Source organism: Nomascus leucogenys, chromosome 2 (genome assembly GCF_006542625.1).
Source record: "Nomascus leucogenys isolate Asia chromosome 2, Asia_NLE_v1, whole genome shotgun sequence".
Lineage (NCBI taxonomy): Eukaryota > Metazoa > Chordata > Mammalia > Primates > Hylobatidae > Nomascus > Nomascus leucogenys.
The window spans coordinates 52,296,245-52,310,653 of record NC_044382.1 but is presented as its reverse complement, the minus strand read 5'-3'; the positions used below and the strand labels follow the sequence as shown (position 1 = coordinate 52,310,653).

Below are 14,409 nucleotides of genomic sequence, written 5' to 3'. Positions count from 1 at the left end.
ATGGGGCTAGGTTTGGCAGCTTGTGAACAAACTTGCTTTGGCATTCAGATAAGAATCTGTAAAACTCAAACAGACTTCCTTCATTGTTGAGGATATTTACAGGGTGTCCAAAGAGTGTGGCTATGGTTTAACTACCGATCTGGCCTCTTCAACATTTCCAAGGTTCTAGAATTGTTGACTTGCAGCAAATAGAAATCCAAGAGCCAGATCACATTTCTTTTTTTTTTTTTGGAGACGAGTCTCGCTCTGTCGCCCAGGCTGGAGTGCAGTGGCGTGATCTCGGCTCACTGCAAGCTCCGCCTCCCGGGTTCACGCCATTCTTCTGCCTCAGCCTCCCGAGTAGCTGGGACTACAGGCGCCCGCCACCACACCCGGCTAATTTTTTGTATTTTTAGTAGAGACGGGGTTTCACGATGTTAGCCAGGATGGTCTCGATCTCCTGACCTCGTGATCCGCCCGCCTCGGCCTCCCAAAATGCTGGGATTACAGGCATGAGCCACTGTGCTGGCCCACATTTCTTTTATTTATTTATTTTGAAATGGAGTCTCGCTCTGTTGCCCAGGCTGGAGTGCAGTGGCGTGATCTCGGCTTACTGCAACCTCTGCCTCCCAGGTTCAAGTGATTTTCCAGCCTCAGCCTCCCAAGTAGCTGGGATTCCAGGTGTCCACCACCACACTCGGCTAATTTTTTTGTATTTTTAGTAGAGATGGGGTTTCACCATGTTGGACGGGTGGTTTCAAACTCTTGACCTCAAGTGATCCACCTGCCTCAGCCTCCCAAAGTGCTGGGGCTCCAGGCATGAGCCACTGTACCCGGCCCGTTTTTTTTTTTTTTTTTTTTTTTTTTTTCTTGAGACAGAGTGCTGCCTTGTCGCTTAGGCTGGAGTGCAGTGGCATGATCTCAGCCTACTGCAACCTCTCCTTCCCAGGGTCAAACGATTCTCCTGCCTCAGCTTCTGAGTAGCTGGGATTACAGGCGCCCACCACCATGCCCCAGAAATTTTTTTGTATTTTTAGTAGAGACGGGTTTCACCATATTGGCCAGGCTGATCTTGTACTCCAGACCTCAGGTGATCCACCTGCCTTGGCCTCCCAAAATGCTGGGATTATAGGCATGAGCCACTGCGCCCGGCCAGACCACATTTCATTTGCTCTGAGTTCAGTACTTTGATAAGTACCAAGGGAGTTCTGGAAACCTGAGAATGGCCCCTTCCCTCAAAGGTCTGACAGCTGTAGTGATCAAAGGGAGTCTGGAGTAGAGCAGTGAGCAGTGTGACTCAGATTATAGTTGGAATGGAGGTTTCTAAAGCAGACCCTTCAGGAAAGATCCTCAGGAAAGCTTTGTGGGTTCACCAACTCAGTGGCATGGGGAAGGATTGAGGCCTTGACTGGATGAGGCCCAGCACTGCTGGAGTCTTTCCCGAGTGATAGAAGGAGCCCCAGATGGGGAACTAGGATATTTGGGTCCGAGATGTTTGGTCACCACCGTCTGAGTGGCTTTGGACGAGTCTCTTTACCTCTCCTGGACTGTCATTTCTGTAGATTGTCAGTGAGGACGATAATGCTGAATGCTCACACCCATTGCCACACTCTGTCCAGTGTGCGTGCCTTCTTTGAAGAGTGCTTTGGACCAGGCTGGGAGTTGAAGGTTTGGAGGCAGACTCTAGAGAATTGGGTACTTTCTGCAAGATGACATAGTGTGACCCTCCTGGGAAGTCTTTTCCTGAAGCTTCCTTACTCATCCTTGCCCATCCCTACACCCACTGTGATCTCTGGGCTAGGGGCACACACAAGAGATGCTGGGAACAGGAAAAGGCTCTGCTCTTCTTCCTCGGAGCTTTACCAACCACCTCCCGTGTCATAGAGTCTGCATTTTCACCTGACCACAGTGTGGAGAGGGAGTTTAACAGATGTGATGGGACTGTGGAGCAGCTGTGATCACCTGGGGGCTGTTGCCCATTGTCCCCACCTCTCAGCCAGCACCCTGTCTTCTCTACATTCTTTTTTTTTTCCCCCTCTCTTGGCCAATTTAGTCTAATACCATCCTCCAGTTTCAATCTGTAGTTTGGATGGTGGAGTACCCACATCAGCCTGTCTTTTACAGAGTTTCTGATTGGAATCAGTGGGAGAGAAACTATGTCTCAGGAAGAGAGAAGGAAGGTCAGAGGGAAAATCATTGACTCTCTTATTGCCGACTGACTTTATTTTTTCTTTCTTTCTTCCTTCCTTCCTTCCTTCCTTCCTTCCTTCCTTTCTTTCTTTCTTTCTTTCTTTCTTTCTTTCTTTCTTTCTTTTTCTTTCTTTCCTTTCTTTCTCTCTCTCTCTCTCCTTCCTTCCTTCCTTCCTTCCTTCCTTCCTTCCTTCCTTCCTTCCTTCCATCCATCCATCCTTCTTTCTTGACAGTTTCGCTCTATCACCCAGGCTGGAGTGCAGTGGCGTGATCTCAGTTCACTGCAACCTCCGCCTCCTGGGTTCAAGCAGTTCTCCTGTCAGCCTCCCGAGTAGCTGCGACTGCAGGCGCATGCCACCATTCCTCGCTGATTTTTTTGTATTTTAGTAGAGATGGGGTTTCACCATGTTGCCCAGGCTGGCTCATCCTGAGTTCAGGCAATCCACCTGCCTCAGCCTCCCAAAGTGCTAGGATTACAGGCGTGAGCCACTGTGCCCGGCCTATTTTTTTTTTTGGAGACAGGGTCTTGCTCTGTTGCCCAGGCTGGAGTGCCATAGCACAAACACAGCGCACTGCAGCCTTGACTTCCCTGGCTCAAGCAATCCTCCCACCTCAGCGTCCTGACTATCTGAGACTACAGGTGCATGCCACCACTCCTGACTAATTTTTTGTAGAGATGGGGGCCTCACTATATTGCCCTGGCTGGTCTCAGACTCCAGGGCTCAAGCAATCCTCCCACTTTGGCCTCCCAGAGTGCTAGGATCGCAGTGTAAACCACTGCGCCATGATGCTGACTTACTTTTGATCCCTGTGCAGGTTTTATTTGTTTAAAGTGAAATAGTGAGGCCGGGTGTAGTGGCTCACACCTATAATTCCAACACTTTAGGAGGTGGAGGGGGCGGATCACTTGAGGCCAGGAGTGTAAGACCAATCTGGCCAATGTGTTGTAACCCTGTCTCTACTAAAAATACAAAAATTAACCAGGCATGGTGGCACATGCCTGTAGTCCCAGCAACTTGGGAGGCTAAGGCACGAGAATTGTTTGAACCTGGGAAGCGGAGGTTGCAGTGAGCTGAGATCGTGCCACTGCACTCCAACTTAGGTGATAAAGTGAGACTCCATCTCAAAAAAAAAAAAAGAAAAATGAATCAAAAAGTTAGGCCTTTTGTTTTTTGTTTTTTTGAGACAGTCTCGCTCTCTCGCCCAGGCTGGAGTGCAGTGGTGCAATCTTGGCTCACTGCAACCTCCGCCTCCCTGGTTCAAACGATTCTCCTACCTCAGCCTCCTGAGTAGCTGGGATTACAGGCGCGTGCCATCACATCCGGGGATAATTTTTGTATTTTTAGTAGAGACGGGGTTTCACCCATGTTGATCAGGCTGGTCTCAAACTCCTGACCTTGTGATCCGCCCACCTCAGCCTCCCAAAGTGCTGGGATTACAGGCATGAGCCACTGTGCCCAGCCAGGCCTTTTCTTTTCTCCTTAGTTTTTTCCCTGAGGACCAGACTAAGTCCTCATTTAAACAAAAATTTAAACAAAAATACACAGTACATGTGCCTGTAGACTGTTTATTTTGTGAATCTAGGGTTCTGCTTCTTCACCAGGAAGAAGTGACATCTGAGTGGCTGTGCTGGGTTACTCATGCAGTTTGTCTTGCCTCCGAATGGTGGTAGATGTTGCTTACTGAGTGGTCGTGGGCATCAGGGTGAGGGACCTGTGTTCTGCCTCAGGAATACCAGCCCAAGAGGAGCTTCAGTCCTTCACTGCATGAGGTGTTGTGTTTTCTCTGAAAGAAGAAATAAGTCTGCAAAATTCCACAGTCCGTAGTTCTATCCTGTGGCCTCTGCAAAAAGGAACCTCAGTTCTAAATGCCTTTGTTTAACATTATTTCCTAGTTGCCATGTGTAACTTCCTGTGCGTTTGGGTGAGAACAGCAGCAAATCCTGAAGAGTCTTGTGGAGGAATCTTTTCCCCTTACGTGAAAAAAAATAAACTATTTTTGTTTTGTTTTGTTTTGTTTTGCTTTGTTTTTCAGACAGGATTTCTCTCTGTCTCCCAGGCTGGAATACAGTGGTACCATCACCGCTCACTGCAGCCTCAACCTCTTGGACTGAAGCAGATCCTCCCACCCTAGCCTCCTAAGTAGCTGGGATCACAAGCACATGCCACCATACCTGACTCAATTTAAAAAATGTTTGGTAGAGATAGGGTCTTTCTGTGTTGCCCCGGCTGGTCTTGAACTCCTGGACTCAAGTAGTCCTCCTGCCTTGGCCTCCCAAAGTGCTGGGGTTACAGGCATGAGCCACTATGCCCCATAGATAAACTGAATTTTTTTTTCTCTCTCTCTTTTTGAGATGGAGTCTCGCTCTTTTGCCCAGGCTGGAGCGCGGTGGCACAGTCTCAGCTCACTGCAACCTCCGCCTCCCAGGTTTAAGCGATTCTCCTGCCTCAGCCTCCCGAGTCTTTTCAGACATCAGATTCTGTATCCAGTAACCCACAGTAAATGTCACATGGATGGTCTACATGCACCCCACACATCCAAAACTGAACTCTTTCCACTGCTTCCCAAATCTGTGCTTCCTGCTACACTCCTGACCACTTGCCCTTGAGCTGTGCAAGGGACTGGGTGCTGTCCTCATTCTTCCTTCCACCCAACATGGAAGTTCTGCTGCTGATATCTCTCGATTCCACTCCACTGTTTGGGGCACTACACTCTTTTTTTTTTTCTTTTTTGAAATAGGGTCTTTCTCTGTCACCCAGGCTGGAGTGTAGTGGTGTGATCATAGCTCACTGCAGCCTTGATCTCTTGGGCTCAAGCAATCCTCCTGCCTTGGCCTCCAAAGTAACTGGGACTACAGGTGCATACCATCATACCCAGCTGATTTTTTTTTTTTTTTTTTTTTGAGATGGAGTCTCACTCTGTCACCTAGGCTGGAGTGCAGTGGTGTGATCTCGGCTCGCTGCAACCTCCGCCTGCTGGGTTCAAGTAATTCTGCCTCAGCCTCCCGAGTAGCTGGGATTACAGGCATGCGCCACCACGCCCGGCTAATATTTTTGTATTTTTTTGGTAGAGATGGAGTTTCACCATATTGGCCAGACTGGTCTCGAACTCCTGACCTTGTGATCCGCCCACCTCGGCCTCCCAAAGTGCTGGGATTACAGGTATCAGCCACCGCGCCCGGCCTAATTTTTGTATTTTTAATAGAGACAGGGTTTCTCCATGTTGGTCAAGCTGGTCTCAAACTCCCTACCTCAGGTGATTCGCCTGCCTCGGCCTCCCAAAGTGCTAGGATTACAAGCGTGAGCCACCGTGCCCGGCCTACCCAGCTAATTTTTTAATCTTTTGTAGAGACAGGGTCTCACTGTGTTGTCCAGGCTAGTTTCAAACTCCTGCACTCAAGCTATCCCACCACCTCAGCCTCCCAAAGAGCTGGGATTACTCCTAGTGCTGGGATGGCCACACCTGGCCAATGGGACACCACACTCTTACTGGTCCTTTTTTAATTTTTTTTTTTTTTTTTTTGAGGCAGAGTCTCGCTCTGTAGTGGCGCGATGTCTGCTCACTGCAACCTCTGCCTCCCACATTCACGCCTTTCTCCTGCCTCAGCCTCCCGAGTAGCTGGGACTACAGGTGCCCGTCACCACGCCTGGCTAATTTTTTGTGTTTTTAGTGGAGACGGGGTTTCACTGTGTTAGCCAGGATGGTCTCGACCTCCTGACCTCGTGATCTGCCCGCCTCGGCCTCCCAAAGTGCTGGGATTACAGGCATGAGCCACCGCGCCCGGCTCTTACTGGCCCTTTTAATCCACTTTGACCCTCCTCCAGGTCAACCTCATCCTTCTCTCTAAACACAGATCTGAATGCCTCTTTTCTTGTAAACCCTTTCGTAGCTCTCCTTCACTTCCCGGGAAGGTCCTGGTCCTCACTTGTGTTGCTCTCCATAACCAGCTTCTGCTGATCTTCTATAACTTCATCTCCACATCCCTGCCCTTGTACCACCAAACTGCCCATTCCTAGATGCAGGATGTTACTCTGGGTTTCTGAGCCTTTGCAGTATGTTATTCTCTCTACCTGAAACACCATTCCCCCCTTTCCTCATCTGACTCATTCTTGCTTCAAAATTCAGCATGGAGGTTACCTCCTTCAGGAAGGTTTTTCTAACCCCGGCTTCACTCTACATATCTACTGTTGGTTCTTAAGCTTAACACTTACCATGTTATATTGAAATTATGTTTTTGGCTGGGCACAGTGACTCACACCTGTTATCCTAGCACTTTGGGAGGCGAAAGCCGGTGGATCACTTGAGGTCAGGAGTTGGAGACCAGCCTGGCCAACATGAAACCCTTTCTCTGTACTAAAAATACAAAAATTGCCAAGGCGAAGTGGCAGGTGCCTGTAATCCCAGCTACTTGGGAGGCTGAGGCATGAGAATCGCTTGAACCCGGGAGGCAGAGGCTGCAGTTAGCTGAGATCGTGCCACTGCACTCCAGCCTGGGTGAAGGAGACTCTGTCTCAAAAAAAGAAAAACAAAATTATCTGTTTTTATGCTTTTCTCTTTATTTAGATTGTGAGTTTATTGACCATGTTCTACTTGTTTTTGTGTGTGTGTTAAAATATAACCTACATTGGACCATATTTTATTTATTCCTTTGCCCCGGTATCTACTAGATATTTAATAAATGTTTTATCTGAATTGATAATTTCTCTTCCAGTTCTATTTGTCATAATTTTTTTTTTTTCTTTTTGAGACAGAGTTTCACTCTTGTTGCTCGGGCTGGAGTGCAATGGCGTGATCTCGGCTGACTCTAACCTCTGCCTCCCGGGTTCAAACAATTCTTCTGCCTCAGCCTCCCAAGTAGCTGGGATTAGAGGCATGTGCCACCAAGCCCGGCTAATTTTGTATTTTTAGTAGAGATGGGGTTTCACCATTTTGGCCAGGCTGGTCTCGAACTCCCAACCTCTGGTGATCCACCCTCCTTGGCCTCCCAAAGTGCTGGGATTACAGGTGTGAGCCACCGCACCCAGCCTTTTTTTTTTTTCTTTTAAGACAGATCTCGCTCTGTTGCCCAGGCTGGAGTGCAGTGGCACAGTCTTGGCTCACTGCAACCTCCACTGGGTTCAACTGATTCTTCTGCCTCACCTCAGCCTCCCAAGTAGCTGGGGTTACAGGTGTGCATCACCATGCCCGGCTAATATTTTTGTATTTTTAGTAGAGATGGAGTTTCACCATGTTGGCCAGGCTGGTCTTGAACTCCTGACCTCAAGTGTTCTGCCCACCTCGGGCTCCCAAAGTGCTGGGATTACAGGTGTGAGCTACCAGGCCCAGCCTGTGTGTCATAATTAATAGAAAATCCTTAGCTTTCTTCAACCCTTGGGGTCCTCAGACATAGAGAAGAGCCCTCTCATTAGAAAGGTGGTGACATCTGGAAAGCAGTAACTTCAGCACTACACCTTGTCCGGGGCCCCACCAGCCCCAGGGTATTTAGTTCATGGTTGGAACATCTCTGTCTGGGAATCAAACTGGAAGGGCTCCTGGATCCCCATCATAAGGAAGCAAGATACCCTGATCTTCATCCTGAGTTAAATCTGGGTGAAACTGCCAGTGTCCTCTCTGAGCTCAAGCCCCTCTGACTCTTTTTTTTTTTTTTTGAGATGGAGCCTCGCTCTGTTGCCCAGGCTGGAGTGCAGTGGCAGGATCTCGGCTCACTGCAAGCCCCGCCTCCGAGGTTCACGTCATTCTCCTGCCTCAGCCTCCCGAGTAGCTGGGACTACAGGCGCCTGCCACCACGCCCGGCTAATTTTTTGTATTTTTAGTAGAGACGGGGTTTCACTGCGTTAGCCAGGATAGTCTTGATCTCCTGACCTTGTGATCTGCCCGCCTGGGCCTCCCAAAGTGCTGGGATTACAGGCCTGGGCCACCGCGTCCGGCCAACTCTTTTTTTTTTTTTTTTTTTTTTTTTTTTTGAGATGGAGTCTCACTCTTTTGTCCAGGCTGGAGTGGGGTGGCGCAGTGTCAGCTCACAGCAACCTCTGCCTCCCGGATTCAAGCAATTCTGCTGCCTCAGCTCCCCAAGTGGCTGGGATTACAGGCGCCCACCACCACACCCGGCTAATTTTTGTACTTTTAGTAGAAATGGGCTTTCACCATATTGGCCAGGCTGACCTCAAACTCCTGATCTCAGGTGATCTGCCCGCCTCGGCCTTCCAAAGTGATGGGATTACAGGCATGAGCCACCATGCCCGGCCCTGCCTCTGACTCTTGAATGAAGACCAGGCGAGTTTTGCTGTCACTTGGTAGCAGTTTGTTGAGGCTTGTGGTCCCAAGTTCACTGGGATTGATTCCAGCAGTTCTGGGCGTTGTGTGGGATTTCAGCCATCCATGTAGTGTGCTGGGGAAGTGAGAGACCCTGGAATAGGGAGTTAAACTTCCAGGGTGGGGACAGTGCATTAGCAAAGGAGTGGAAGCTTTCCAGGAGAATGAGGGAGAGCCCCAGGGAAGTGGTTTGTTGTTTGTTGCAGAGGGACCAACCCCTGTAGGAAGCCTAAAGGGCTGGGAAAGATATCCATGAAGGAGGCCTTGGAGAAGCAGCTTTCTGAGCCCTGGTGGGTGATGGTGTTAGAGAGCAGGCCTCCAACACTTCGCACCCCCATTTCAGAAAAGATGAGTCAAGAGTAATAAGAGGAATGATTTTAACATTTTAGAGACATGGGACTTCGGCTAGGATAAGGGGCCCAGGCAGAGGAGTGAGGAGGGTGGGCGTCCTGACAGCTGAGGCTGTGCGTGTTCCTGCCCCCTCTCAGGGTTGAAGAGCAGCATAAGGCTGAGGCCCAGGGAGATATGAGTCAAAGCCGTGAAGCTCGGGCCATCTTTTCAGCTAGACCCTGTATTGAGTCTGGGCTCTTGAACAGCAAAGCCATACTCTCGACCAGGGAAATAAATGAGAGCCAGGACTTCAGTTTTTTGTTTGTTTGCTTGTTTGTTTGAGACAGAGTCTTACTCTGTCACCCAGGCTGGAGTGCAGTGGTGCAATCTCAGCTCACTGCAGCCTCCGCCTCCCGGATTCAATCGATTCTTGTGCCTCAGCCTCCCCAGTAGGTGGGATTACAGATGTGTGCCACCACGCCCGGCTAATTTTTGTATTTTTAGTAGAGATGGGTTTTCACCATGTTGGCCAGGCTGGTCTTGAACTCCTGACCTCAGGTAATCCACCTGCCTCAGCTTCCCAAGGTGTTGGGATTACAGGTGTAAGCCATCACGCCTGGCCAGGAGTTTGGTTTTAAGGAGACTGAGTTTCTGGAGAGGGAGGGCTGAGGAGGATGGCTGGTTTCCTTAGAGTTGTCCTGGCTGTGCTGACTTGTTCTCTCTTTATGTGTAGGTGTAGACGGGGCACTGCCTTCAGAGCAGGTCCTGCCAGCCTCGCTGGAGAGGATGCCCTCGTGTCCGTGATGGGCTGTGGGACAAGCAAGGTCCTTCCCGAGCCACCCAAGGATGTCCAGCTGGATCTGGTCAAGAAGGTGGAGCCCTTCAGTGGCACTAAGAGTGATGTGTACAAGCACTTCATCACAGAGGTGGACAGTATTGGCCCTGTCAAAGCCGGGTTCCCAGCAGCAAGTCAATATGCACACCCCTGCCCCGGTCCCCCGACTGCTGGCCACACGGAGCCTCCCTCAGAACCACCACGCAGGGCCAGGGTAGCTAAGTACAGGGCCAAGTTTGACCCACGTGTGACAGCTAAGTATGACATCAAGGCCCTAATTGGCCGAGGCAGCTTCAGCCGAGTGGTACGTGTAGAGCACCGGGCAACCAGGCAGCCGTATGCCATCAAGATGATCGAGACCAAGTACCGGGAGGGGCGGGAGGTGTGTGAGTCAGAGCTGCGTGTCCTGCGTCGGGTGCGTCATGCCAACATCATCCAGCTGGTGGAGGTGTTCGAGACGCAGGAGCGGGTGTACATGGTGATGGAGCTGGCCACTGGTGGAGAGCTCTTCGACCGCATCATTGCCAAGGGCTCCTTCACCGAGCGTGATGCCACACGGGTGCTGCAGATGGTGCTGGATGGCGTCCGGTATCTGCATGCACTGGGCATCACACACCGAGACCTCAAACCTGAGAATCTGCTCTACTACCATCCAGGCACTGACTCCAAGATCATCATCACCGACTTCGGCCTGGCCAGTGCTCGCAAGAAGGGTGATGACTGCTTGATGAAGACCACCTGTGGCACGCCTGAGTACATTGCCCCAGAAGTCCTGGTCCGCAAGCCCTACACCAACTCAGTGGACATGTGGGCGCTGGGCGTCATTGCCTACATCCTACTCAGTGGCACCATGCCGTTTGAGGATGACAACCGTACCCGGCTGTACCGGCAGATCCTCAGGGGCAAGTACAGTTACTCTGGGGAGGTGAGTCTGTCCTGCCCCTGTCCTGGGATGTTGGGGAGGCACTTGCAGAGGCAGGTATATCCTGCAGCTCTCAGTCAGAGGTATGTCCTCAGGGCCATGCTCGTGAGGGCCAGGCAGGTCATGTAAAAGGGACAAAGTGAGACTATCAGAATGTAGTTTGGGTTCCCTCAAGGTGAGCCCTGAGACAAGGACTTGGGAGCAGATAGTTTATTTGGGATGTGATTTGAGTAACTACAAGTGAAGGAGTGGGGAAGTGAGGCAGGAAGGGAGAAAGTCAGTAGAGTATATTGAGAAATGGACTGCCACTGTGGGCCACTGGGAACCTTGGTAATAACCATGTGGAACGTGCCTCACAGTTGTACCACCAAACAGCAGGAACGTGAGTTTCTTTTTTTTTTTTTTTTTTAATCCACTGACTCCTGTACTTCATGGGTTGAGAATTTCTTTGAGGACACTAAATCCCTGGTGCTTCTGGGCTGTCCTGATACCAACTAGTGCTAGAGAAAGTCTTCAGGCAGAGAAGCAGAGAGATGCAGGCACTGGCGGTGGGAAGCTGTTGCCAGGCACCAAGCAGTGTGCCACAGCTGCAGATGAGCTCGGGGGTGGGCTGAGAGGATGTGGGCAGGGCCTTCCCAGCATCTGCTCTGTGGGGCCCCAGCCAAGCTAGACTGAACATGCCCATCTCAGAGAGCAGCTTCTCATCTCTGTCCAGTTTCGCCACACAATGAGGACCTCGTGTGTCCAGATCTGATTTTTTTTTAGAAGAGAAACCAGAGAATCTGATCTTTTATTTTTTGAGATGGAGTCTTGCTCTGTTTCCCAGGCTGGAGTGCAGTGGCACAATCTTGGCTCATTGCAGTCTCCACCTCATGGGTCCAAGCGATTCTCCTGCCTCAGCTTCCCAAGTGGCTGGGATTACAGACCTGGGATTACAGGCCCGCCCCACCTCGCCCAGCTAATTTTTGTATTTTTAGTAGAGATGAGGTTTCGCCACATTGGCCAGCCTGGTCTCGAACTCCAGACCTCAGGTGATCCGCCGGCCTTGGTCTCCCAAAGTGCTGGTGTTACAGGCGTGAGCCACTGCACCTGACCAGAAAATCTAATCTTAAAATGTTAGAATATTCTTTTTTTTTTTTTTTTTTTTTTTTTGAGACGGAGTCTCGCTCTGTCACCCAGGTTGGAGTGCAGTGGCGCGATCTCGGCTCACTGCAAGCTCTGCCTCCCGGGTTCACGCCATTCTCCTGCCTCAGCCTCTCCGAGTAGCTGGGACTATAGGCGCCTGCCACCACGCCCGGCTAATTTTTTGTATTTTTAGTAGAGATGGGGTTTCACCATGGTCTCGATCTCCTGACCTTGTGATCCGCCCGCCTCGGCCTCCCAAAGTGCTAGGATTACAAGCGTGAGCCACCGCGCCCAGCCAAAATGTTAGAATATTCTGATTCACATATTTAAGCAGCTTCTTGTGCGCCAACAAACACTAACCTGCAGGTCACATTCAACCGCCAGGCTGTCAGTTTGTGTCTTTGGATCCATTGATAGTCCTGATGCCTCCGAAAATGTGTGAGGTTTCAGCACTGTTGGGAGCTGAAGGAAGGTACAGAAAAAGTGAGGGCTGGTTGGTCCTTAGGAAGGATGCTGACTGGGTAGAAGACAAGGCTGACTGCAGGAAGTAGCAAGCATGGCAGCTGGAGCCTAGTGGTGTGCTGGGAAGGCTGAAGAGAGTATGTGTCGGCTTTATGTGGAAGGGAGGTGAGCTTGGCAGGATGACAAGATTTTGCCAAGGCAATGAGAACCCCCTCTTCTAGGGGGCTCCCCATAGGGTGTTTCCCTCAGACATGGACCTGCTGAGGTGCTATCCATGCCTCTTGTACATCTTCTGTGGAGGGGAAGGAGCTCTGGAAGCAGCTCCCTTCTGTGGCCCAGCTTTCCTCCCAGGGGTGTGGGCTGGGCCCTTTCTGGCCCTAGCCAGCATTTCCTTCAAGAGTCACCCAACAGCTGGCCAGGTGCGGTGGCTCACGCCTATAATCCCAGCACTTTGGGAGGCCGAGACAGGTGGATTACTGGAAGTCAGGAGTTCAAGACCAGCCTGGCCAACATGGTGAAACCTCCTCTTTACTAAAAACACAAAATTAGCCAGGCGTGGCAGCGGGCACCTATAATCCCAGCTACTCGGGAGGCTGAGGCAAGAGAATCACTTGAACCGAGGAGACAGAAGTTGCAGTAAGCCGAGATTGTGCCATTGCACTCCAGCCTGGGCAAAAAGAGTGAAACCCTGTCTCAAAAAAAAAAAAAAGTCACCCAACAGCCTCACACCACTTACTTTGCCTTTAGCACTTGAGGTCCTGTGCTGTATCACCTTCCCTGACAGCTTCTGGATGTGGCTATGGGGTCCATTGAGGACTTCCTCCTGCTGGGGAGGGGGCTGGCATTCTCTAGGGACATCCCCATGTCATGCCTCTCAAAGGTGGCACAAGGAAGGGAGGGAAGCTTTCCTCCTGAGGCTGGCTCTGTCACAGGCACAAGGGAGGGTATCTGTTTGTACCACTCTTAGGAGATCGTTGAGTAGGAGTCAGGCAGGTGGTGAAGATTTATACCAGTAACTGGGATCTGTGGGCCTGGGATCTGAAGGGGCCACTGTAGACCACTAGATGCTTACTGCAGAGTGGTCAGCCTTGTGGAGAACTCAGTCCTGGCCCACTGTCATTCTCAGATTTTATGTGGACAGGTGGGTTCTGCAGAAAATCTGGCTGTCACATGCTTAGAGCACTGGGCAGTAAATGGGACCATACTGGTACTGAATGAGAGCCTGGGAAGCCAGAGAATAGTCCCCAATACTCAGTTAAAAGTCAGGAGTGCCCAACAGTGAATTAACTGTCACACTCGGGACCATTCCAGTCTAATTAGATTTGATTCAAGGCTCAGATAAAGCTTTGGGTTTGGTTCCCAGCATCATCATGGCAAGTGTGAGCTTTTGATGTCTATGGAAGGCACTGGGAAGAGTGAGAGGATCAGGCACAGGTGGTGACAGAGGGAGCAATTTAAAGACAAGCCCCTTTATCCTGATGATGATCCCCTCAGTAACGTTGGGGCAATGCCCTGATGTTTACTTGGTTCTCAGATATGGATTGGCCATCAGGTTGGCACAATCTGTGGCTATAAACTGGCGATAAGAAATCTTCTTCCAGCCAGGTGCGGTGGCTCATGCCTGTAATCCCAGCACTTTGGGAGGCCAAGGTGGGTGGATCACCTGAGGTCGGGAGTTCGAGACCAGCCTGACCAACATGGTGAAACCCATCTCTACTAAAAATGCTAAATTAGCCGGGTGTGGTGGCACATGCCTGTAATTCCAGCTACACGGGAGGCTGAGGCAGGAGAATCACTTGAACCCATGAGGCAGAGGTTGCAGTGAGCCGAGACTGTGCCATTGCACTTCAGCCTGGGCAACAAGAGTGAAACTCTGTCTCAAAAAAAGAAACAACAAAAAAAAAGAAATCCTCTCCCAGGCTGGGCATCGTGTCTCACATTTGTAATCTCAGCACAGTTTGGGAGGCTGAGGCAGGAGGATTGCCTGAAGCCAGGAGTTTGAGACCAGCCTGGGCAACATAGTGAGACCCCATCTCTTTAAAAAAAAATTTTTTTTGCCAGGTGTGGGCACATGCCTGTAGTCCCAGCTACTCAGGAGGCTGAGGTGGGAGGATCACTTGAGCCCAGGAGTTCAAGGTTGCAGGGAGCTGTGAATGTGCCACTGCACTCCAGCCTGTGTGAAGACAGAGTCTTGCCCTGTTACCCAGGCTGGAGTGCAGGGGTGCGATCTTGGCACACTGCAGCTTCCGCCTCC

The 14,409-nt window shown here is 50.6% G+C and overlaps 1 protein-coding gene across 1 annotated transcript in view; it reads left to right on the top strand.

Moving 5' to 3' along the window:
• Window positions 1-14,409, top strand: part of PSKH1 (protein serine kinase H1) — a 38,455-nt gene that overhangs the window by 7,322 nt on the left and 16,724 nt on the right. Inside the window, exon 2 of the mRNA XM_003262909.4 lies at window positions 9,545-10,571. Within this exon, the coding sequence (XP_003262957.1) occupies window positions 9,615-10,571 (957 nt within the window). The 5' untranslated portion in view covers window positions 9,545-9,614. The remainder of the gene's footprint in view (window positions 1-9,544; window positions 10,572-14,409) is intronic.